The sequence below is a fragment of the Bombus bifarius genome, unplaced genomic scaffold (assembly GCF_011952205.1).
Source record: "Bombus bifarius isolate JDL3187 unplaced genomic scaffold, Bbif_JDL3187 scf7180000008358, whole genome shotgun sequence".
In the NCBI taxonomy this organism is placed as follows: Eukaryota; Metazoa; Arthropoda; class Insecta; order Hymenoptera; family Apidae; genus Bombus; species Bombus bifarius.
The window spans coordinates 94,082-120,964 of record NW_022884611.1 but is presented as its reverse complement, the minus strand read 5'-3'; the positions used below and the strand labels follow the sequence as shown (position 1 = coordinate 120,964).

At 42.8% G+C, this 26,883-nt stretch overlaps 1 protein-coding gene across 7 annotated transcripts in view; it reads left to right on the top strand.

The window, feature by feature from the left end:
- The first annotated feature begins 5,542 nt into the window (after window positions 1-5,542).
- Window positions 5,543-26,883, top strand: part of LOC117212702 (metabotropic glutamate receptor) — a 33,274-nt gene continuing 11,933 nt past the window's right edge. The window contains exons 1-5 of one of the 7 annotated variants that reach the window (XM_033457691.1): window positions 5,543-5,776; window positions 18,931-19,078; window positions 19,161-20,280; window positions 20,744-21,552; window positions 26,154-26,266. In XM_033457691.1, the coding sequence (XP_033313582.1) occupies window positions 19,733-20,280; window positions 20,744-21,552; window positions 26,154-26,266 (1,470 nt within the window). In that variant the 5' untranslated portion in view covers window positions 5,543-5,776; window positions 18,931-19,078; window positions 19,161-19,732. Of the gene's footprint in view, window positions 5,777-9,455; window positions 10,773-17,466; window positions 18,057-18,930; window positions 19,083-19,160; window positions 20,281-20,743; window positions 21,553-26,153; window positions 26,267-26,883 lie in introns of those variants that run through there. The other 6 variants (XM_033457693.1, XM_033457694.1, XM_033457692.1 and 3 more) reach the window with 6 other exon arrangements.

Below are 26,883 nucleotides of genomic sequence, written 5' to 3'. Positions count from 1 at the left end.
TTACTATCATGGAGAGTTGGCGAGTTGGAAAGAAAGAGAACACAGAAAGGGAAAATCGTAATGTCATTATTACACGATGAACCTCGTCATTTCTCTCGTCTCGTTATTTCACACTTTTTTAATTCTAATTGATTAGCAGCCGAAATAGAAAGGGGGAAAAAATGTTGAAACCACGACTGCCACCAGCAGAGTAGGATTAATGGAGAAATAACGGAGCGCAACCGGGGTACATTATCCCTTTTCATTGCAGTGTAATAATGCACTTTTGTCAGGAAGGACCGACAGAGAGGAATACAGAGAAAATCAGGTTGAAAAGAGAAGCGAGAGGAGCGAGGGTATGTGATGAACGGTGAGACGAGGAGTTTGGATGTTCCATGGTGGGAGCGCGAACGAGCAGGACAGAGGGTTTGAAGAAAGAGACGGGGGACGAAAATCGCGCGTATGACAGAGAGAGAGAGAGAGAGAGAGAGAGAGAGAGAGAGAGAGAGAGAAGGAGAGAGAGAGACAACACACACACACAGGAGGAAACTGTCATGCGCGTCTTGTCACGGAATAACCAATGAGATACGCGTATCCCGGCTTACCTCATTGATTACCACGTTCGCGCTCGTTCTAAATTTTACATCGCACCCGTCGTCGTTGCAAAAATATGAATCGGTGCCTCGTGCCGGTCATCGGTGCTCGTAGAACCAAGATTGATGGAAGGAAATGGAACGGTGTGTCTGTCAGGACAATAATTTCCCTCTCTCGACTAGTGTTACATTAACAATAGCCGGTAGCAGGTGTATTGAAAGCACCGTGGCAAATCTCTGCAAAGAAGTGGGGTGATGCAGGAAAGTTTGGAGAGGGGAGGGCCGGTACCACGGGATAATTCGAGGAATGGCGGAATGGGGCGAGAGTGCAGGGAAGGGGAGTGTTTCCCTAAAGCTGGCTCATCGTACCTAAGCATATGCATACATATATATATATATATATATATGAATACGTATACGTGTGTCAGATAATAAAAGCAGAGACAATACTGGAAAATCAACAAGGGGATACACGTAGCGGGGATAATTATTTGTAGAATAAGTATAACTCGGTCTTGTGTTTAGACTTGTCTTGGGGAGTTGGGGTAGGGTGACAGAAGAGAGAAGTGATAGGTAGGAGAGAGTGGGTAGTGGGACGGAAATTAGGTCATGCAAGAATATTGGCGGACCGACGTAATCACGGTGTACAGCTTAAATAAGGACATTAACGGCGAGTTCTTAACGCTTCTCTCCCTTAAGATCCTTTTTGATCGGATTGTGGTTTGATTGACGGATGAAGAGTGTGGTGAAGGAGTCATATTCACTGGCAATCGATCCGCCATCTTGTAATGCGCCGATCGAACCGAGGATCGATGAAGCAAAGGTCATTCGAAATCGATACCCGAAATAGACAGGATTGGGGATGTAGAATTGAACGCTCACCAACGGAGATCGCTGTCGCAACAACGGCAATTCTCTTTAGGAACAGAGAGACTCATTAGTTGAGCTATATTTCTGTCCGAACGGCGAGCGTGTAAACATGCAACGGACACGTAGGATGTGAGACGCGGAATAGTTTTGCGCGATATTAGCTTGACGGAATCGATAAATCGACTCCACTTCCGATTTTGGTAACGAGTCGATACTGTGTCGCTAATTGAAAGTCTCTGCCGTTCGATAGGTGGATCTCCATCGAACTGCTAATTCAGGAGTTGCAATAGTAAATGACGAAAGTGCCAAACGGAAGTGGAGATTTTTCTGGTAAACAGAGAATGTATATTTGTTGATTTTGGCGTTTATGTTGTTCAACACTTAAACGTAGAACAAATGGCAAATCGGGAGTTTCTGCCACTTTCATTTTTTTCAATCACACTAAAGTTGGGGCTTAAATTTTACTTTTGTTTCAACTTTTTACTCTTATTTAGTTTAGAAGATAAAATAAATTATTCTAATACTCACAATATTTAATATCGTATTCATCACACAATATATATTTTTCCACCAAAAAGATTGTTTTTTATCTTCTTAGGAGACTCGAGAACAATAACATTGTTTATGTTTCATATTGGACGCAAACATCGAACCAGTTGAAGAACACGTTGCTTCGAAATGCCGCTCGAAACTCTGACTGATAGGATTAATCTGGAGTTTCATTATTCTAGGTAAAATAGTGAAATGGCTGGCTAGCGAATGGCCGCGTGGAATAAGGGGAAAGGCAACCGGAAAGAAAATAAATCGTTCGCGAAATACATGACCCCTGCGATTACGTGGAATGGGGGCCACCAATGTGTACGAATTAGTGCACGCTAAGTTAAAACAAACTGGTGAAATTCGTCGAGTCAGGGGAACGATTGATTAATAACCTGGCGCAGCTGTTCATGGGTATTCGCTCGGTGAAAAACCGCTCTCGCGTAAAGAGACCGTGAAAGATTGGCAAAGTTTGCGGAAACGAGGCGGCCGAAACGAAACTTCGGCTATGCGAGTTCGTTCTGCAAGGATGAAAATCTAATATCGATTGGAGAGACTAGATGTAGATGCTTACCCATATGAAGAAAGTGTTATCAGATTACTTCATAAAAATGGGCAAAATATTTGTGAACAGTAGATAGTAGAGTATTAGAAGGTTATCATCATTAATTAATTAATTAATGGAAATAATCATTATTACTCCCATGGTTAATTTTTATTGTCTATGAAACGGTTAAGGCAGAGGAAAATGCGGGTAAATGGAATATATTTAATTCGATATATTCTCATAAATATGAAAGATATTAAAGTATAAATGTTAAACGTGTTAAAACATTTAAGATGTTATAACTGACTAAATAATCGTATCTTACTTTATGATATTAAGATTTTATCCATTTTGATAGAGTAATCTGATAATTATTAGTAACGTTCCATAGCAACGTTATCAGTAATGTTCCAATAAAATGTTAGTAATGTTCTATTAGCAACTACGTTACTAAAATTTTTCAATCCAACGTATCTAATCTTATCCCGATATTTTTCCACGAAAAACCTGCCATTTCATCTCTCTTAGAATATTCCACTGATTCTACGAGTGCTTTCTCTCTCTCTCTACGTGTCTAATAATAATTTCATTGCTAATTTCCGCATCGTTTAAGGAGATTGTTCGAATCCCGGGCGGACGTTGAAGGAGCTGGACCGGAATATCCGGCGAATTAGAGGAGCCGAGCTGGCCGTGCCAGACCGAGGATTTCATTTTAATTAATGCATCGTGCCGTCGTTGTCAAACTTTTTGACGTGCCATCGTGAAAGCTGCACCGCGTTTAAGGTATTATTTCCAACGCAGTTTATCCTGGCTACAGAATAAATCCTGCAGGCGACGCGACGTTTTTCTCGACATGTCACGTGTAAGACGCTGTTTAAGCTATCGCGTGTGCAAACGGCCCAGAAGGCACCAACCAAGGACAGAATCGTATATAGCTTCTTTTGTGTTCATCCATCTTAGAAAAACCTGCAAACAAGATCGAGTGCCGTTCCGAGACAGATTAGAGCGTTTGTTGCTTTCATCGTTTCTGTGGGAAGTCATTCGCTGAAAACGTCATTGTTGCGGAAAAACGGACGATTATATTGAAAATTGTTGACAGGTTTTTTGATAATTCGATCGTAATTCCTCATAGTTGCGTCCAGATGTAACTAATGTTCCTTGATCGACGATGGCCATTTCGGTTCAACCATCGTACGATTCGATCCTCTCGACTTCCGACCGCGAGTGCACCCGAAGAGACGCTACTCGTCGTTCGATCGAGCACGCGAGAAAATTTACACCGAGCAATGTTTGTTACTGATGCACGAACTGAGAATTTCTGAAAGACCACTACTCCTTCTTCCTTCTGTGCCACGAAGAAACGCGTCGAGCGTAAAAATAACTCGGTGTAACCCTTTCGTGGCCCGATCGAGCTCCGTTTTAGAAATAAAATACACAACGTTTTATTCGTAGCTTTTTACGATCTTAAAAGCTAACGACTTTTTTTTTTAAATTTTCCATTGGCGCTGCGCGGCGCGGCGTCCAAAGACGTCTCGAGGACGTCTGTATTTTTGAGACAGTACACGCGATCGCGATCGATCCGGGCTGTTTGCTCGTTCCAGACGAGAATCCATCGTGTCTCGTGAATTACGCCGTGTTACTATAATTTGCAGGCGCACGTGACGCACTCGTCATCACCGATGCGATGATTGTTGTAATATTGTTACAGCGGCGAGTTAACACGGTGTTCAAACACGGCACGTCTGCTGTGATGAGTGTTCAATTTGCTGAATTAATTATTATCGGTAGTGCGGGGGCTTATGTGTACGACCAAGAGGTGTTTGCAAGGTGAACTCGCGTTTCTTTTCTTTCTTACGCATCGTGTCGCATCTTTGGTTCGACTTCTCCTGTAAATCGATTTGAAAGGTTTACAATGGATTTGCGTTATTATCGAGGGAATTTACATAAAAGGATAAACTTATATTATTGTGTGTCGTAAAACGTGTTAACCCTTGAAAATTATTGTTAGAAAGGAATTTCATCTTAATACAATTTCATTTTTATTTTAGAAATCGCTGGAGTTAAATAAATGCAATTCGATATTAAATGCGAGGTAGAAAAGATGGTTGCTAATAACATCGCTACGACATCATTACCGAAAGATGATGTCAAAAGAAAACTCGCACAACGCAAAACGTTACCAAAAACGATGTAGCAATGTCCAAGAGTTAAATTTGACTTCGTAAACCTTGAAACATTGGAAACGAACGATTCTAATCTGTAAAACGACTTTAACATAGGAACGACGCCAATTTCTACGCAAATTACCTTTAATACGTTCCAAGTGACCACGACGGAAACGTTTGAAACTGCAAGCAACGTAACGTCACGCGGAAAATCGAAAAGTCACGGGAAATTCGGGGATGCGAGAAGGCGATGGAATATCGAGTTGGAAAAGGACGAAACGAAACGCATATATAGCAGCTCGATGGATCGTCGAATGGGGGAAAGAGGGGTGCACGGTGGTGGTGAGGGTAGTAGAGACAGAGAAGGGAAGAGAGAGCGCGCGCGCCAGTGAAAGAGGAAAAGCAGGCAGGAGATACGGGGCGAAAGCAGTGAGGGTAGTTCGGCCGGCCGGCCAGTCGTGCTGTGGCGGCAACCACGACGCGTAGTCGCTTCACGTTTACCCGTCATGTTGCCAAACAACCCCCTCGAGAACCCTTTTAACACCTCGATTACCGATTCGCGGAACGGATGAGATAAGAGGCGAACGAAAGATCGGGTTCAGACCGGGTTGATCGAATCTAGGGCACGACCACGATGTGTACGGATCGTTCGAATCTCGGATGCACCCTTCTGGACCAGTATCCTGACCTCCACGCCTAATATCAGCTGGTATAATTCGTCGTCGAGCGGTCGAGTTAGTGGGATCGTCCTGGTTTCGTTTGTTCGAGACGCGTCACCGCGTGGTTCAAGATAAAGTAAGGAATTCGTGCTTGATTTCTCGAGATTTGTGATCTTCCTGTCGGAGGTAAGCAAAAGTACACCCGCAGGAGGGATTTTCGAATCGTTGATGGTGAATCGAGTCTCTGCTACACGTGCAAGGGGTGGTTCGCGAATCGATCTCGGGGTACAAGTGGTTCTGCTACTGGAAGTAGGGAACGTGTTCTCGCGTGAACAGATCGGCAGTAGCTGGTAGTTAATCACCGAACAGTTTCCCTCCGCCTGGTCGAGGAAAAGCCCTGGATATCTGAGGATCATCCGAAAGGTGGTAAGTAGCAAGGGATCCAAGCGTCGGATGAAAAAAGGCTTACAAGGTCCGTCAAGGACAAGATATTCGATCGTTGCCACTTTTCTCGCGGCTGCATGTCGCACCGAGGCCGATCCTTGCCACCCGCCTCGGATAACCTTGGTCTACCTAAATCTCTAAGTTAGACATAAACCATCGGACGCGCGCGATTAACGGGAACCTTTAGCATTCTCTCTCCTTCTACCTATCTCTCTTTCCGTCGCGCTGTTCTTTCATTTCCAAGGTATTAGGCGTGACTTTGTTCGACACGACTCGTAAGAAAACGGGCGATACCTAAGGATCCACGAAGAATCGCGAGGCTGATCGATCGACGATCGTGTCTTTGATTTTTCGATATAGATCGGTAATCGCTTCGGAGGCAATTCGAATAGGAAGAAGCAACGTTTGACCGTGCCGATCGAGCGAAGCGACCATTGATCGAGGGATCGTCGAAGATTCAACCCCTTCCGGCTGATTTCCTTGGCATCTGAATTTGGCTACGATGCAGGGGTGGTAAACACGTCGTGCTCCTCTCACTGGGAAGGAATTATCGATTCGATACGCATCATATTTGCACGCGGCGGCGGTCCGGGGCTAATTATTTCCGAACAGAGAGGGAAACCGACGCGGCAGCGGTGGCGAACGTCGCGTCGGGCGTCGTTGTCGACTGCGTGTCGCCAGCGCTTTTTCCGCGCCGCGCAATGAATGAAATAGAGAGATCGTTATTTAGGTCAGCCGGCAATTTTCGTACCCGAGGCTTTTAAGCGTCCATCTAAAGAGTTTTCAGACGGGGCACGATAACGCTAACCCGCACTAAAAAACCCGTGAACAACCGCTTTGGATTTCCTCTTCCTCTTTTCTTCTCTTTTTTTTCTCTCCTCTCTTTCGCTCGTTACACGTCTGATCGTTCCATGCTGGAATTCTACGAGACTCACCCCTCGGGTCGTAAGTTTAAACTTTTTCCTTTCGCCTGCGCTCGGCACAGAGATCCTTTGAGGGTAGGCGTGAGCGGAGATTGCTCCTCGAATCGAGCCACCGGAGTCGATTCTCTGAAGCTTTTCCTAGACTGGAACGGAAAAGAGGGGCCCGGCAAGAAGATTCATGTTATTGGTCGGATAGATAATCTTTCTACCTTTCCACTTCGGGTTATGTTATGTATATTCTCAATGGAATTAACTCGAGAATTGTCGGGCCGGTCAAAACGATCAGCCTGGAACTCATTGGTGAGAATTTCGTAGATCTGTCACCATACACCACGTATCGCCTACTTTTCTCAACCGCCACTTCGGGAAATTCACAACAATTTCGATAATATCACAATAACGAGTCAGTATTAGTATTTATATCGAAAAATAGGGATATCTCGGTGTATTACTCTTGCAGTACTATATTTGTTCATAATTCCTCTAACATTATATTAGGCAACTGCATCTTAATTAACAAACGTATTATACGACGTTTGCATAAGATTTGTCTGAATTTTGCCTACAAGAATTTCCGATTTTACTATTTCTGTAGCCTGTTGTGTTGCGAAATGTTATTTTCTTAAAATTCGTCAGTTTTATCATTCTACACGATGGAAGAATACAATTTTATTAGCGTAACAATTGCGTTAAATGTTTCTAAATAATCTTGATCTTTCCATGCTAGAAAAAGATCAGGAAACATAAATAACAAAGAGTTATCTCTCAAGCCTCGTTTAGATAAGCTATGTTATCTAAATTCAAGCAACTTAACGTCACTTAACTGGTATGAATCAGTTATGTACTTAATTTGAAATATCTTTTCAAGTGCAGTTAAGGTGTGTCCAAACTATTTTTCGACTTCAAAGAAACAATAACTGTTGCATAAGATAATGTGAGCTTTTCTTTCATGTACCATCTTCTCGAATACCATTTTAAATACCCATCCCCATAGCCAAATTTGGAAAATTGCACGATTTCTAGATGAATCGAGGCACGAATGTTAGGTTTGGAGAATTCGACAGCCCGAAATCATTTCGTGTGCCGTGAAAATCAAATGTAAACTAACTTTGATAGTCGTTGCCACCTAAAATCATCGGTTAGTCGTGAAAAGAGCATTCGATGTGGTGATTACGTATACTTGGCGTCTAAACTAGCATCGGATGGCAAACGATCGTAAGTACCCCTCGACGATGAAACGCGGGCTTTTCGTTACAGTCTTTCATCGAATGTCGTGCTGATCGATCAGCCTTCTAACGAGCTCTTACCAAGGATAATAAGAAAAATTTACTGGGATTCGCCGATACGGATAATAACAACAACAATGATAATAATACTCGTAATAATGAAAGAAAAAGGAAGAAAAGAATGAAACTGCATGTCGAGTTTCGAGATCGAGAGGCAGGCAAGAAGAGACAAAGAAGGAGAGACAGTAAGAAAGACAGAGACCTTGTCCCGATGACGCAGAGACCGACTGATAAAATAGTAACAAGGCCGGCAATAAAGAGGATACTGGCGAAGAAAGGGAATCGTTTTCAGGAAGGCGAACAGGATGCTGTGATCGAGAAGGGGGAAAGAAGGAAGCTAAGAGGAACATCGAGAAGAGTGGAAAGTTTCCGGAACCGAAGGGAGATAAAGGGATAGGTCCTAGTGGTGGAGGCACAATTGGGAAGAGAAAAGTAATCTCGGCGCCCACAAAAGGGGGTGAAATAAGTATCCTCAGGCAGTAACGTCGGTAGAGAGATAGATAGATAGATAGATAGATACATAGAGAGAGGGGGGGGAGGAAGGAAAGGAAGAGGAGGGTGATATTGATTTGTTTTTATTGCTCGCAGACACGCGATAACCGTGGGGAAATGTGTGTCAGAAGGCGACGAGCGAACAAAATTTCTCGAGGGCGACCCTGAAAACGGAGGTATCGCTCGCTAGGAACTGGAGGTTGCTGAACGGAGAAATAATCCCGACGTCCCTACGAATGGCGAAACGGTGGAGAAACGGAGCTAGAGATACAGAGAGCTGGTAGACGAGCAGCACGAGCTCGAGACGATTATTACGGAAGATAAGGTCACCACAAGTCGAAGACTCGATTGCACAAATAACGAGAGCGAAGCTGAGGGGCGGTAAGCGGTGCTATTGATTCGCTATCGTAAGGCAAACAGACCACAGACGCGACAAGAAGATCCGTCTCCTCGCGGATACAGCCTTTCCAGTTTCGTCCGCTAAACACCGTTACCACATTCGATGCTGGATTAATCGACATTCTAGCAATTGCTCGGATTCTAGACCACGTTACAGACAACCATCGCAATTCATGCACTGACTATCTTGGTACGTTCTGTAGCTCGATTACCGTACCATCACGGCATCGTCGCTGGGCTTTAATATCGCGTCCGAGAAACGACGTTTCGCTCCCTCCTTTTTTTAACCGATGCCCGGGAAAGCCTGGCACCATCGGGGTCTCGAGATTGAAATAACCGCGACGAATCTTAACCGCGTTATACAGAATCCAGGCAGCGGATTCGATATCGATTCGCGAGTTACAGAGCGATTGGGGAATTGGATCGGCTAATCCGGAAACTTCGCTCCATCTAGCGTCGATCGAAAGTCTTTGGTCCGCTTTACGGTAGAATCCCGTTGCTGTAGCGTCGCGAAAGCCTTCCAATTAGAAGTCGGTGCGATCATAGTTCTACCGTTTCCAGATCAGTTTCCTCACGCGCTTGTTATATCCGATCTGAACAGGCCACTATTCCTTCTCGTCGACGACTCAATCCACCAGGGATTAAGAAAACGTGAAATTAGCGGTAGAATCCATCTGCATTCTCTTCCGAGTCCGCTCGGTGAAATCATCTCCCGGCACACGTGTCCAACTTGTTCGTGTTCCAAAAATACGTGCACCAGAAGGCGTAGCGACATCCCTCAAGCCGAAAGAGCACCATCAAGCGGTTAAACGCTCGAATTAAACGGGATAACGAAATCCAAATACCACGAACGTACAAATAGGCGATGGGAGATAGAGTGACCAAAAGGGCGAAAGAGCGACTGTAATGAAGGAGACAGCGAGTGGAAACAAAGAAGAGGGTGGTCGTTCCGGTAACGGACTCTGAGCCGTTCAATGGACGAACGACGTCGAATCGCGTGGATGACAACGCGATTCATAAACGCGCGCGTACGAAGAGCCGAGGTTAAACGTTGGCGAAACAACATACTGGCGACGCGACATCGTAAACGGGGGTGAGTCTCTAAATGAACAGCAGCGGCGCCTTCGTCGACGAGTGGAAGGAACGAAAAGTCAAGGAGTAGCAGAGAGCTTCGGGTACTTCAAAGAAAAAAGGGGTGAGACAGAGGAAGACGAATGTGAAACAGAACGAGAAAAAGGACGCGGAATGGATAGAAAGAGAGGGAAAGAGTAGAGGCAGGTGGGGAGGGAGCGACAAGGAACGTGGCATGAATTAGAACTCATTTGGTAAAGTGTTGCGCGTGTAGCGAGTTTTGAAGAGGACGTTGTCGGGGGTGGTTCAACGTCGGTGGCCTAGAGAAGGAGGAGGTTGCTGTATTAAAGGCGGGAAGGGTTGCCGAGTGCAGAGAGCGAGGGTGGCGGAACTAAAAGCGAAAACGAGGATGAGGAGAAATAGTGAGTGTGATATGAGAAAAAGAGGAGGGTTGGGGTGGAGCTGAGAGGAGGATAGAGCGAGAGAAACAGAACGACAGGGGGAAGAGGGAAAAGGGAAGAGAGAAAAAGGTGAAGGTGCTGGACCGTATCGCGGAAACTCGAATCTTCCTGGCAAGTTGAAGGTACAAAAGAGGGAGAGGCAGAGTGAATCAGACGTAGCGACCGGGCAATACAGGAGAAGTAGAAAAAAAAGGTAGAGAAGAAATCAGAGGAAGAAAGAGGAACGGAGAAAAAGAGAGGTGTGGCGTGGAAAGGTTGGCGAAGAAACAGAGGAACAGCACTTTACCGGTTCTCGCTTCACGCTCAAAGAAAACGGGTCGACTTTTCGAGCTTGTACGACTACCGAGTAAGTAATACCCTTTAATCAACGACTGGGAGAGGAAGACCGGAAAGTTTATATTTGGAATCGGCTACCGTGGATCTGTACAGGGTGCGCGAAAAGTACGGCCGTCGAACTTGAGGGCCGGCTGCTTTACGAAGAAAATGATGCTTTTCGTCCGGAGAAACACGCAGTGAAACTCCATTTATCTGAACTCCATTTATTGGAACGAAATATCAGATACTGCTCGGTTAAACTAATTCCTGCTCATTGACTCCACTTATCTCAATGCAGAGTTCTACTATATAACAGAATTTTTATTATACTTTAATAACTTTATTTATTTCAACAAAATTTTAATTAGCGTCCGATTAAATAAACTCCAACTGATCGAAATCCACTTATCCAAAAGTGAACTCTTTCGAAAAATTGCAATCATGGGGAATCAGTGAAACTTCTATTATATGAATTCCAATTATACGAACTGTTTGAATCCCCTGACTATCTGAATCCCTCGATGGATTCAGATAAATGGAATTCTGCCGTAAATCGAACGTGTACATACGATTTCGAGCGGTCGAGTCGACACGAACTGCCATTTAACCCACCCTAGGCCGATCTCTAGCTTAAAGACAATCTTCAGAAACCGACATATCGATGTTCTTACGGTCTTGTTTACGTATTATTCACTTTTCACTCTATCTTACAGTCGTTAACCACTTTTCAATTTTACACAATTTTTAATTTCTCTGCTACACTTTTTCTGCGCGATCTTATACCTCCAACTGTTTTTATAACTGACTGATAACGATTACCGATAAAGAATTCCCTCAGATGACGCACATGGTGCGTCACTAGTTTCGAAGCTGTTAACGATCTAGTGGTTCAATAATCGCGAACCGAGCTCGAGCCAGACTTTATATGCAACAGACACCTGTCTGATGTTTATCGAGCAACGACTTGAAAGCGTTCTGCTTTACGCACACCAATTATTCACGGTACGTGAGCGAATTAGCTAATTTCTGGCGGCGAACGAGACGGGCTGTTCATTTAGTTTCTCGAGCAACAGATTTCTTTTATTTCCTCCGTTCGTTCGAATTAATTCATATTCTTTTCAACATATCGGAAGAAAACAGACAAACAGTTTAACGATGGTTTAATAGAGTACGATCTCACAGAGATTTCAAACGTTAGGTATAGTATATTATTACACGTAACTAGAACAGTTTTGTCAGTGATTCTAATAGAGCTTGTTAGCTATTCGGTGCAGGCATTATGATTTCAGACGGTCTATCCAGGTCTACAGGATACAGAACCGGGAACAAGCCTCAAGAATATCAAATCACGGAAAACCCGATTTACTTTATGCAATATACAGATTCTCCGACGCTGAGAGGTAAAACCAGCGAGTCTAAGGAATATTTAATTCTGCGCATTTCAGCCATGAAAGCGGCTGCTAATCCTCAAACGATCTTTCGTCAGGAGCTCCATTGAAAATTCGATGCCGACTATTTCGCATGCCCTGCGCTTCGAATAGAAAATGCTACTTCCGTAGACGTTCTTCCGTCGACGCTCTACAGGGGTTAAATATAAAAGTTGTAAAATAAAGCGACGATGACGAGGCGGCAATCGTCCCTCTTATTAATTGTAACATTTTGTTGAATTTCAAAAAGTTATATCGAAATCTTTGTTACGCTATTACGACAACCGATAGTAGGTGATCGAAGATCTGTCTCAAACTAACGGAAACACATGAATTTTATTAAACGAATGGAGCAGTCGATGTAAGCAAGTAAAACGAAAGTACCTGTGATTTCCGAAAGTATTTGAACACTTGATAGAAATTTTTTATGAATATAGGCATCATACCTGTTGTATGAGTTATGCATTAGCAGTTTAATATCATACAACTGTTGCATGATTATATCGTTATTTACCGAAAATATATCTACACGTGATAAAAAATTAGTATGTAGCACGAATACAAGTTTTAATGATAGTAACAATTTCGAATCTTGTTCGATTTTTACGACATCCGATAAAGACGACATGTATCAAGAATCGTTGATATATCAACGAGGGGTAGATCAGAGACACGCGTCTTGATCTCTGAAGAATTTGACCGACAAGCACGAGATTGTACGAAAGGGGATGTTTTTCCGTAAAAACGTTAAGAGAACTTTTCTAGAAGAAGTTTTCTAAAAGCTGGAGCGACGCTGAACCGAGAAAAAGCAATACGGTTGCGATAGCGTAGGAAATGCGAAATTATTTGTTCTTTGCCCCTTTCTCACTCGGTGAAATCGTTGCAATTGTGTTGTAGAGGGGCGTAAACGCCAGAATCGCCGGAAACAATGCTTTGCGAGACAACAATGCTTTCGCTTGCTCCCAACTATCTTTTGAAGGAAACTAATTCGACCAAGGAACAACGGAGAATAGTTAAAAAGGACAGACAGGATGATGCTACGCGATTATTGTAACGAACAGGGGTTCCCTCTTTTCAACTTACTAAGAGATTCCTCATTTAGAGAGAAGTAAAACTATTCTTCGACTCTGCAGGTCTGGATACCTGTAAATTCACGAGTAGTTCAACTTTGAAGCGCTTCTATAGGTATTATTATAATACGTTATGTATAGTAGTCTTGATATTTATCTCGTGTTTGAATTAATAATCACCTCGTTTCGAGTGGTTAAATAGCATATTCACAAAATTGGAAATAAACAAGTTTAGCATGAAATTTATCGCGTTTACCAAGTGTACTATTCTGATTACTGCCTTATCTACCATTCTGAAACATCCGGAAGAATGTCGAAGTGACAAATCCAATGTTTCACCTTTCAATTCTTTCGATCAAATACAAAATTCCATCGCGAGCTTTTTATCTTAATTGACTTTATAAATCGTGTGCATTAAATTATCGATCTTTCCTAATCAACACTTCCGTCTAAGATTATAATACCCATATCTAATAGCGCGATATCCAGAGATTTGAACTAATATTTTCTGGATATTAAATTACTCAGTGTCCAATGTGACATGAAAATTCGCTACTCCTCGCTTCGATCGAGCCAATTTGAAATTCCATCATAATCCACGATTTTTTCGTCTGGTTTCGCAAAACTTGTTGAACTCTGCCCCTTGTAGTTGCCGAGTATCCGTTCGCCACGATGCGACGCGACGCGATGCGACGCGATGTTCTATCGCATATATCGAGCCTGTGTATCCGGTTTTCGGACTAATAATTTTGCGGGTAACTTCCGGCCCGTGATTGCCCAGGAAACTACTAATGCGCGCACGTTCTACATACACACATATGTGAACATAAATGTATACACAGACGATAGCGGATCGAACGTTTCCGTAGTCGGCCTCGAAGATACACGCGAGCAATCGAGATTGCTTTTCGCGAGAAATCTTTTTCCCCACCTCTCTATCTGCGTCTCTCTTGCACAGCTCGGGAAAGAACATCTGGCGACCTATCTTTTCGTGATACAGACAACGAAGGAAATTGTTCGGAAATTCGTGGAAGGAAACTAAGAAAATAATGGACGTCGAATCGGAGGGTGAACTTGTACTTAACCCATTAAGGACCAAGTACACGAATGATACGTAAAAGTTGTGTAAACGTAACATTATTGGAAAACGTAAGTGAAGTAATTTATATATTGCTTCGTTAAACCACAGTACGTGTACCACAGTACGATAATCCAAATGATTACAATGATCTAAATAATTACAAATGTATAAAATATATAGTCCGAATATAATTTCAGACGACGTTAAAAAACAGAACTGGATAACCTGAATTGTGTAGGAAAAAATTATATCGTAGAACGAACGCAACGCTGATCCTTAATAGGTTGAGGTTAAATACACGTTTCTTATATCTACTCTGCTATAATGTGTTCAAGAATGCGCAGCACATCGTTCGTTTTGTAAACACTCATTCGATTCACTCGCAATTACAAGTACTGGATTTTTATTTCGTTCTTTTTTCCAATAATTAAATTTTAGTCTTTCTAGTTCTTGAAAAACGAAAGGTGGAACATGGAACAGTTATTTCGAGCTATTTCGACAAATTTTTCACACGGTATCGCTCTAATCTATCCCATGAATCTCGGCACACCCCGAGATTTCTCCCACCCAAAATCGCGCTGTCTCGATCTGTTCGAAATTAGTTGGCAATTTAACCAAGGGATTCTACGCGAAAATACAGCTATTCTATGGTTCGCATACATCGGTCCGAATTACACCGGACCCTTTCTCAACGCACGTCAAAGTAATCTTTTGGCCGTAAAGAACTTTGAAGTCACTACGTATCGCGACCGATTTACCAACGTTTTTAAAGAAAAATTCAAGTGGATACCGTAGCACGTCAAATCAGACGCAATGAACGTGCTGAAAACACACAAATTTCTCTGTTAGAGTACAACTTTGTTCATAGTTCCCCTAAACGAAAGGTTTTATCATTTATACCGTTTTTCTTCGTTTGTCCCGACCACTTCACGGACCTCTACAAGAGTGTAAACCGCACCGTTTTCCTTCTCTAAATAAAATTTGCGGCGAATTTTCGTCGAAGATTTCGTTATTAAGGAAGAAAGGGTTTTCGAGCTTTTGGAGAAGGGAGGGGGAAAGAAAATCGATGTATCCAAATTGAAAGGGCGGGATAGGCGCGAATATCGGAGGCAGCTGGAATCGTGAAAGCTTCGGGTAAATATCCCGAGTGGTTGCGAACTGCACCTACGCTTGGTCGATACTCTAAACGGGGAAAACGGGAAGATACTCCCTTTTTATTTAAAGCCAGCGAGACAGACGCAAACAGGAAAAAAGGGAGGTGGATGGATGGGTAGAGAATGAGGTGTATAGGTGGTGGAGGTTCCGTGCGAGGAGAAAGTACATCGAGCGAATCGGGATACGAAAACACGCGTGTGAATATTCAACCTCCGGAATATTCAACGGAGAGAAAAGAAAAAAGAGGAGAGAGGATGAGGGTTGAGAAAGTCCAGCCTCCCTTTCGACCGAGACACACACAGTTTGAAATTTCCAGCCGGTCTCCATGTGGAAGGGCCAAAGGTGGTCGGTGGAAAATGGTTGCTTCCTCTTTCGTTCCAGATATACTGAAATGGGGCGGAGCAGATGATTTTGTACGAAAGGGAGCGATTTTGAGAATTGCGATAAAATGTCGTGTTGAAAGTATGGGTTCTATAATTTGTTACAAATGAAAATTATTTCAAATTTTCAAATTTCACTGTTTATCACGTCACTGGTAACGAGTTAAATAGCCTATTCTCAAACCTAGATTGCTTAAAAATTGTGCATAACTGAATTTGGCGAATTACAACGCGAATAGCTCAGTTGGATTGAAATATCCTATTAACGTAAATAACCTTACTACGATGATTGAAAGTTCCATTGCTACAAAAGAAAAACGAGAAGAAGATGTCTCTCGCGCGAAGGTACAGAGAATCTTTCCCTGAAAGATTAATAAGAGTTTACCATTCGCGTAAGATAAAGGATGAGAGATAAATGGTCCGTTCTTCTAGCTCTCCTTGGGTTCTTCATAGATAAGAATGTCGCTCAGGTGGTTTAGAGTCTAGAGGGATCGTGTGTGTTAGTCGTACCCGTGACAGAAGTGGGCCGTGCGCGAGCGGTTAACAAAGAGCGTCGGTGGCTCGAAGAAATGGAGGATGGCACTTGCCGGAGAACTGGAAGCCTGTTTGCATAAAACTCCCATTTACTTCGTGAATTGCAGTGCGCGCGCATTCGCGACGTGACAAATTTTCGATATGCACACTTCTATTTGGACGTCCATCTCGTGGCTAAAAGTACAGCCCCGCTTCTCTCTGAACCCTGAAAATGCGCGGCTGCTGCGCCGCTACGCCGCTACAGCGTGGCCGTTTCTCTCAAAACGACCCGAAAGCATCCGGATAAAGCGTGTCGTCGCTGCTTTCGATTCCTTATTTTCTTTTTTCTTCTTTCCTTTTCTCCTTTTTATCTTTGTTATTCGATCGATGAAACGCAAAGTTCGTTGAGCGTTGATTTTTCAAGGTATTAAATGGGATAGAGCGACGGGGAATTCTTTTGGTTCTGAATGTTTCGAGCGATAAAGAAAATTGAAGCTTGTTATTTCGACAGATTTGGAAGGTCCAGTGTTAAGTATACTGGCAGAGTTCGAACTGGAAGGAGTATCGCTTCTAAAATCGAAGAATAAAAACTGGATCGAGGTTACTTCGCGCGAACTGAAGTCCTCTACATACAATGTATTCGTCTGGAAAGTCGGCGCCACATGGCTTAGAGTGCAAGCGCTTATGATGCTTGTTCACCGTCGGTAGACCATCCAGCGACCTCGATGAAACTTGTACTTGAACTCTTCGATCTTACGCTTCCCTTATAACTTCTCACTATTTTCCCGGGCTATACTACCAAAACATACACTATAACTACGAACAAGTTACATATACAATACGTTACTAACACTATTCTACACGATAAACGTTATCGATATTCCAATTACTGGATTATGTAATTATCGAAATGTCGAAACAATGCCTTATTAGATACACACTAGAAAACAATGCAGTAGTATTATACATTTAATCCTGATCTGTGGATGGGTGGCCCAAAATTTCTAGCAGGTCGATTGATTTTCATTCCTTTAAATTAGTCACAAATAAATAAACATTCCTCGACAAACAACTGTAATATTAGTCAAACTTCTGAGAGTTTTACTTGGAGAACAAGATGGAGAGCCACGAGGAAGACAATACTGGCGAAAAAGTGGTAATTGGTAAATCGTGCGATTCGAACAAGACGAAGTGCGGGCAGCTGGGTCAGTGAGGTAAGGAGTAAAAAAAAGTGGTGGGAGGGCTTTCGAATTTAAAGCCGGGAGCACGGTCACGCTTGTTAGAGTTCCGTGAAATTAAGTCCGCTTAACGAGTACGTAGCCGGGGAAATTTAACGAGCCCGAGCCATGCAACGTCGACCCGGAGAATTTTCGCAGCCACTGCGATGGCTGCGAGCGACGCGCTCGCCGAGTCTCTCGCTACCCCTCTGTTTCCCGGTAAAAAAGTAAAAGTGAAATCGTCCTAAATAGCAGTCGGCTTGGTTGCGTTGGTCGTCAAGTTAAATCGGTCGAAACGGGACGCGAAAAGTGAGCGTGGGAGATGGAAAGCCGGCGGTTCTGCGGTGATGAAAAAGAAGAAAAAGAAAGACGACGAAAAAACAGGTGGAAAAAGTAGGAAAAAGGAAAGCGTGTCAGTCGTTGACACGTTCTTTCGCGATCACACGACTGGAACAAAGTTTAAGATAGTAAGGTTGGTAAATCTGTTTTGGAATTTTCCATCGGAGAGAGAAGTTCGACACGATCCTATCTTTCTTGGCTCTGGCTCGACTTATTAATACTTTTATCGTCTCCCTGTCGCGATCAGAATTCACTGAAAGATTAAGAGAGGATTCGAGAATAAAGGAGCTGGAGATTTCTTCGAAAGTTGCCTTGCAAAAGTCCTTCGTCTTCCTTCGTCGACTTCGCTTCGGCGACGTTCCAGTTGTACGTGGGAAACTTGCCTTTGAAAACTTCGAATGCATCTGGTTTCTCCTCGAAATGAACAGAAAAATCAGTATGTGAACCTGTAACATTCGTGTCTTCCAAGGTCGTTTGTTCCTTCCCTCTAGCACGTCTTCTCGATGGGGGTACCATGTACTACGTAACGTTTCAATTAGTTCGTCCAGATCTGAATTCGAAACTTCCGGATATAAGCCGTCTTTTCACTTTCTGCTTTTTAAGAATTTACGTATATGATTAATATCGCAGGATCCGTTAAATCTTTTTCTGTCTAATAATCAAATCCATAATTATTTTCGTACTAGAACTACCAAGACAGTGAAAATTAATAATTCATATTTTTTCATAAAAATTTTACAGTGTGCTTTTTTATAAAATAGGTATAGGTGGATAAAGACTTGCTTTTTTGCTACTTTGTATAAAAAATCACCTGTCTACTTATACAATACTTGCTTTCATTTTGATCCTTTCGACGATAATTTTATAAGTATTATAATCGTCGATACCGTTCGAAATCGTCTACCGTTAAAAGGAACAATACTTTTACTTGAAAAAGAAGAGAAAAGTCGTATCTTACATCCGGAAGCTCTCATGGTCGTCGTTACACGTGTCCCCTAATGACCTAGGAAAGCAGAAAATGGCTTGAACGACGGAGAATCGTCGAAATAGAGTCGTGATGCGTGTCGCGAAATTGACGAAGGAGCACTTTTCCGGGTCGTCTGATCGGAAAATAAAACACATTCGGCTGATGACTTCGGACGATCGATAAACTATGTATGTAGGTACTCCGGTGATCCTCTCCGCTTTCCTCCAAATCCTGACGCACTAATATCGAAATTGCTTACGCGAACTTCAGGCTGAAGGCGAGGAGGATAAACGAAGATTTGAGCCGGGCTTTTTCGGGACGGTGGCTCAGGAACAAAAGGTTGAAGATGCTCGAGGAAACGATGGATGAAATCATAGCTAGGATTACTCTTGATGAAACCGTATTAACGAAGGAACATACGAAAGCGATCAGACAACTTTGGATCCGTCTATTTCGCCACTACCAATCATTCCGTATCTAAGGATCGTCCAAGGACTGCCTTTAACGTGTAAATAGAAGATGTCCAAATGAAACCTGGTGACCACGGAAGGCCTAAAAAATCATCGACCTAAGATTTTTCTACAGTGCGCTTCAAGCACGGCAACCTAATCTCGTTAAGTTCCGAGCAACCGATAAATACATAGAATTTATAGAAACACCTTGACCATCCTAATCGAGGAATCGACTTTAAAGAAATATCCAATTAATCGTAAATCGGACAGAAAACATTCGTCAACGTCGTTCAGAAGAAGTTTCTCACGAGAACGCGGCATAAAATGCTTCGATCTTTGAGCAAACAGCAAGCTCCGCGCAACAAGTAGACAAAGTCCAAGCCGGCTAAAATGAGCCAGCCTTTCGTTCAGATGTTGATTCTGCTGCTATCACTGCACCAGCTATCGGTGTTGAGTCAATCGAAGGCGCACAGCGAGCGGGAAGCAGTGCTGATCCCTGGCGACATTGTTCTGGGAGGACTGTTTCCGGTGCACGAGAAGGGCGGCGCCTCTTGCGGGCCAAGCGTCTACAATCGAGGCGTGCAACGACTCGAGGCGATGCTGTTTGCCGTGGATCAGATCAACAAAGACAAGAAGATACTTCCAGGCATCACGCTGGGCGTACACATCCTTGACACCTGTGGCAGAGACACGTACGCGCTCAACCAGAGTCTGCATTTTGTTCGAGCATCTCTGTCTAATTTGGACATCAGCGTGCTTGAGTGTGCGGACAAATCCGTGCCCAGGGTGAAGAAGACGGCCAGTGCTGGGCCGATCTTCGGCGTTATCGGAGGTTCCTATAGCTCCGTGTCGTTACAAGTGGCAAATTTGCTGAGGTTGTTTCACATTCCACAGATCTCGCCTGCTTCTACCGCTAAGGCGCTTAGCGATAAGACCAGGTAACTTTGAACTTTCTCTTTTGCAAATTCTGCTAATCGTACCAAGCAAAATTGTTTCATTCTTTCTATAAGATTTTCTTAGTCGAAAATTTAACCTTTACGTTGCATAATTAATTTTTCTTACGAACGAATTACTTTATAGTAGATACATTGTAACAATAATTTTTAGTAAAGCGTGGATCCTTTTCCATTTTCGATAAATTTACCTATTCGAGTTTGCATACTCGTAGTCCATCTGTCTAGGAATTCGAAATTTTAGAGTAATTTTACAGTTATAAAACATAAGACGCAGTATACATATGTATATCCTCCAAAAGAACACGATTCATATCTGCAAGGTTTCCTCAAGGGACGCAGGCTTATACCAAGACTATATATAATATTATATATCCATCGATATGCATATTTTATGATAATTGTTCCAGAAATAACGAAGAAAATCCACGTTTAATCTCTCCATTAGGTTCGACTATTTCGCGAGGACGGTGCCTCCGGACACATTCCAATCGATCGCATTGGTGGATGTGGTGAAAAGTGCAAATTGGTCCTATGTCTCGACCGTCTACTCCGAGGGTAGCTACGGAGAATACGGGATCGAGGTGTTCACCAGGGAAGCGACAGAACGTAACGTGTGCATCGCGGTAGCGGCGAAAGTGCCTAGCGCCGCGGACGATCGTGTATTCGACGATATCATCCAGAGACTGAGTAAAAAACCGAATGCCAGAGCTGTAATTCTGTTTACCCGCGCAGAGGACGCTAGAGGAATCCTCGAAGCGGCCAGAAGATCCAACATGACAGCATCCAGTCAACCGTTTCAGTGGCTGGCTAGCGATGGCTGGGGTCGTCAAATCAAACTCGTAGAGGGTCTCGAAGAAGAAGCTGAAGGCGCTATCACGGTGGAGCTTCAGTCGGAGAACATTCCAGGCTTCGACGAGTACATGGCCTCCTTAACTCCGGACTCGAACCGTCGAAACCCTTGGTTCAGCGAGTACTGGGAGGAAGTGTTCGGTTGCGTTCTCAAAAAGAATATCAGGCTCGTAGGAAATCAAAATAGCACCATGTGCTCGTTGAAGCTTAGACTGACCTCGGAAACCGGATATGAGCAAGAGTCGAAGGTTCAATTCGTCGTGGATGCCGTGTACGCTTTCGCGTTGGCACTGCACAACCTTCAGAGGGACGTGTGCACGAAAACCAGCGGTTTATGCGCCGCGATGGCCAACTACGACCGAGCCCTATTCTATAGAAACTACCTGCTGAACGTGTCCTTTACAGGTGAGTTTCGAATTACACACTTTCATGCACAAGAGTTACAGCGAACCCAAACGGCCTCCAAAGGCGGAATTCGATATTTTGCACGGCCTTCTGTCACTGCCTCGGGCTTTTCAATGCGCTAGAACATATTGCTATATTTGAGAATCGTGCATGTATTATACATATATTACGCCTGCATCCCTCATCCTCTTTGGTTCAACGGTTCACCTCTGATTCCGTATTCCGGTATTCGCGTATTAAATTTTTCCCCTTGCAACAAGGCGAGCAATAAACGCGCGATTCGCGCCAGGCTTTATAACGCGAAACCGATAATATCGACGACCCCGGTGAACAATAAACGCGGCAGAACGAATATATTCACAGCGGCGTGGTTCTGCGGGCCGATATGAAATTTTTCCGACCTTGACGGTTCTTGGCAGCCTGCTTTGAGAACGATGGATAATTCGCGGATAATCGGAGCATTTTGCGCTTGATTGAGTTTTATCGGTTACTTTCCCGGGAAGATAGCGGCATTTGCTTGTGCGACAGCGAAGGTTTTATGGTTACCAGTATTCCGTCAATCCGATCACGATCTTTGCTTTCTCTATTATATGAACTGACATAAACATAACAAAAACAGTCTTGGATTTAATCCTTCGGATAACAATGACCGAATCATTTTACTCATATACATCGATGTTCATAAGTATCAGGATATCTGCTATTACCATACAAATAATTAATCTAGATTATCAAGGAAATTGTTAATCTATCGAAAATTTATTGCAACCGTTTGCAAGAGTTACAAAAGTGCGTTGATCCGCATAGTTTTCGGAACTGAATCGCATAGTATTGTTGCGAACAGAGTGATAAAATGTATTAGCGCTCAAAGATTTAACGAAATCGGTGATCCATATATCTTACACTATTCTTGTATCAAATCATCCTCTCACCGCACGAAGGCTTGCAAGGATCGTGGAATGGACCAGACTGAATTATTCCAGGCATTTCTCCAGAGACCAATGCATTCCTAGATCGAACACGGAAAGCCCGAACGCGCCGTGCCGTTCATTCTGGCCTCGTACCTCGATTCAGATTTCCTGACATGGGTATGGGCGAAACGAATTTTTGGCGTGGCCGGTGGAAACGCGAACTAGAGAACGAAGGTTGCGGTGATTTTAGCTGCTTCGTACTTGAAATTGATACGAGCGTCGCGATGCCTTGCTCAACGAGGCGGGTGAGGGACGTTTCAATTCCAGACAAAGTACGGATCGTGTCAAATTTTTATCCTAAGAGCACACTGTGATAGAGACAGAGGAATGAAAAAAAAATGGCGAAAACGAAAATAGAAAGGGAGTTGGTAAGTCGTTCGGAGTCAACGAATATAAATGAGTACATGATCAAATAATTAACGTTAACTGTACATAGTGATACTGATAAATGTATTTGCCGATAACTGTAAACATTTACCGATGATTTATTATTTTAAAATTTAAACTTACATTCTAGAAGCAAATTCTATTAACACGCATGGATGCTCGTACGGAGAACTGCGATGATTTAAAACGCGCTTTTACAATACATAAAACTTTATTTTATTTCACTGTTATTATTTCTCCTGTTTCTTTTCCAAAATTCATCGGTAAAAGCCAGAATATTGTATTTATTTCAGTTCTGATTAATTGCACTTTCGATTTAACGGACTGTCGCTTTAAAGTCAAAAACAGGGACGAAGATTAGAACAGACGAATCACATCGTGATTTCGTAATTTTTCGCTAGTGTGCGGCCGTGACGCTTGGGTGACAGGCGTACGAGGAAAGCGGCAGACAAGTACAGAGATAGAACAGAGAGGGTTTGATAATACGGAAATGAGGAGAAGAGAGAAAAAGACAGACTGGAAAAAAAGTGGAGGGAGGTAGTATCACAAGGGGATCGTGCTGTATCGATCCTAAATGTGCAGTCCAAGGCCATTGTTTTTTCCCCGTTTATCAAACCAATGCGTGACGAAGGTTTATGTTAAAGATGCATCAGCCTCAAAGAACAAAGTAGGTAATGCGGGAGCTCTCGCGTCTCGACATTCCTTTTTGCGATCACCCTCGTGTTCAACCCCGTTTTTCTGCTATAGATTTACGTTCTCCAACCTTTTTTCTATCTTTTTTATTTTCCTCTTTTTTCTCTCGTACGATCGGACGCGGTGATCGTTCGCGATGAAGTACACGTGCATCACGGTGAGTTCGAACGATATCTCGAGTCAAATCTGTTGGTGGTGCGGCCGGGGCCAACGTTATCGATTCGTTCGGTGGACGTGTGCACGTCGAGGGCGATTTCTACGAAATGACCAGGAAATAATGGCCCGGTTTCGGTGACTTTGCACGTTTTAGATCGATCCGCGCGCGGCGAGCTCTCTCGCCACGGGCGACCGGATGAATCGGAGATTACAACCCGTACCACAAAATGGATCGGAAGAAATTGTATTTTTGTCTCTTGTATTTTCTCTTCTTTCTTTTTTTTCTAGTTTTTTCTTTTTTTTTTTAATGCGCATGTAAATGAATCTATTACATGTTTTAGAGACTCTCTAACGAGACCGTGAATGCTCGTTCATTTTTAGAGTGAACGATGGGATGCCATAGCGTGTCGATTTTACGATTCGATGCGTATCAGTCGTGACTTTGTTGTACGTGCATGGCTGATTTTTAATTGCGTGGCAGTAATTGAGTCAGGAATATAGACTGGTCACCAAGGAGAAATATTATTCCAGTTGTTAGGTGGCAAAGCTGTATGCGGTTGAGTTATGGGCCGAAGAAACAAACGTGTGGTACGCGGGGCACACGCCATAGTCTGACCTAATCTGATACACGCTGATATTACAATTTGCCTCGTGCAGCTAATGAAGGAATGCATTAGGCGTTTCCGCGGCTGATCACCGTTTGCTACCTTTGCTCTACGTAATAAAATTGCGAATTGACTGCTTTGAGCGTTAAAAGCTACCGCAATCTTTAATTTCCGTACAACTTGCAGAATTAGCAAAATCTTTATCATGCTTGACGTTTCGCGTTATTTCCCTTGAATCGACTCCTTGCCTGCATCGAGGAAAGAAAAATGCGCGAGCCGCTTACAATTAGAATAAGACCAGAGGAAGATCAGATAATCTCGATTTCAAACGTTTCTCGTTAATCAAGAATGATTCTTCCGAAATTATAAGCTTCCCATAGCTTTCACGAACGAAAGTGCTTACGTGCGTACTATCTATAATCATCGTGAGTTAATATAATAAAAAAAATATCAGGCAAAAGATGCCAATCAGTTCCAACATTAATTTACATCGAATAAAAAGGTTTTCCCGCTGTTAATAAAAAACGGGAGTCGTTGGAAAGTTTTCGCATTCCTCGCTCTTTATATCGTGTTAAAAACGCAAAGGGAAATATATGTATAATTTTAGTTTCCATCGAGTTATCTGGTAGAGACGAAGGTTGGAGGCAAGCACAATCATATGTCAATTACGCGAAGCGGAAGTGCGATAATTAAAAGTCGCATTGCCGTGATCGTGTCTGCCTGGATATATTAAAACTGAAACGAACATGCAATATGCAAATGAAATCGTCGCATTGGCCGCGTAAATCCGTTGTGCAAATCTACCGAAACCATTTTTCGTGAAACTAAATGTAGCGTATGGATCGCGATATGAGAAAAAACATAAGAAAATGTACCGGAAACTGCGATTCCTGATAAAACGTTTTGTAATGTACAGGCAACAGAGGAAAATCTCTCCTTCCTGAACGGGGTATTAATCCTGTTCTTAAAACCACCGAACATCGCGTGGAAGAAACAGCTACGTTCCGCGGAACGGCTCGACGAATAGATAAAAATTTATAAACGTAACTGTAATCTCTAATCATCGAATTAAGACAAAACGTATTAGGACAAACGTACAAAAATTTCATTTCTTGAACATCCACTTCTTTACAAGTGTCTTTATACCATAGATTTTCACAGAAAGCAGCTGATTTTGTTTTAAAAACGGCGATACATACGTGTCTTTTGACTATCTGTTTATATTTCCTTCCATTTAAATGATTTTTCAACGACTAAAAATGGTGGCAGACAGATAGTATCAGATCTAAGGATAAAGAGATGAAAAAGAATTTTAAGTAGTTTTACATTTACATCTGTTTTAAATTCATATAACATAATTGGCCAGAAGCAGACTTGGTTGTGTTCCATATCTAATTATTAAGATCTACGCTGACTTCTAGGCTCGGACAGAGGCCAATTGTTTTATAGATACAGAACAGAGTTCTTGGAAAATGATTTTATCGAGAGACATTAAACTTCGCTCACACTTCGTAATTGTACTAAAAGGAGAAAGATTAAGAATTATGAATAATTCTAAATGTACGACTAGGAACTATGATTATAGGCTGCAGTAGAGCGAGAATCGGTGTTTAGATGCATCTATACACGCTCTCGAACTTAACGCCGATTTACGGGAGCACGAAATTGATTAAATTGCTGTTATCGCTTTGTCCCTACATTCTCTGTATTTTACTGTTCGAAATCGTATCTTTTCTCAGCTTCCGCGTTCTGGAAATACAAAAACGAACTCACGAGTATAATGTTTCAGACACTGCTGGCAGCGAGGTAAAGTTCGACGAGCACGGGGACGGGCTGGCGCGGTACGAAATCCTCAACTTTCGGAAATCGGCAACTAACGGGACTAATGGATATCACTATCGGGCAAGTAAAAGTACTTTTGACTTTTTTCCACCGATTAATTGGAACTTGTCGAAATACGGCCTTCCTGCTCTCTTTTCTCTCATTCCCCTCCTTCTACCCTCTTTAGCATCATTCTTCGTCATCGTTCCCCAGAGCCGGAGGGCAAACTTCCCGCGAACTCCAGACTCATCGTCGGGTGAACCGCTTTCGGCAGTTTTACGCTCATTCGAACCTGGTACAATATCGAAATTGAAGTTCCTATTATTGGATTTGGCGAATTTCAACGACCGGCAGAGATAATTATCCTTCCTGAAACTTCGGGGGAGTGTGAACTGCTATAAATTGAAATAATTCCCCGATCCTAGGAAATTAGCTTCGGTTACACAATTGAATTTTATCCCCTATTCCTTGTACACTTCGTCACTTTTAAGCTCTTCTAACCTGTTTCTTCAGAGGGTTTTTTAACTGTTTCACGAAATTGATTTTCTTCTTTGAGAAATTGGATTTAAGGTACTTTTACTTGAATTTGTCCTTTCTCCATTCTCTCAAATTTGTTCACAAACTTTTGTAAATCGCACTTTTAAATTACTTCGCCTTGCTGACAAGTAATGTTAAATAATTGACCTTTTCCATTTCTA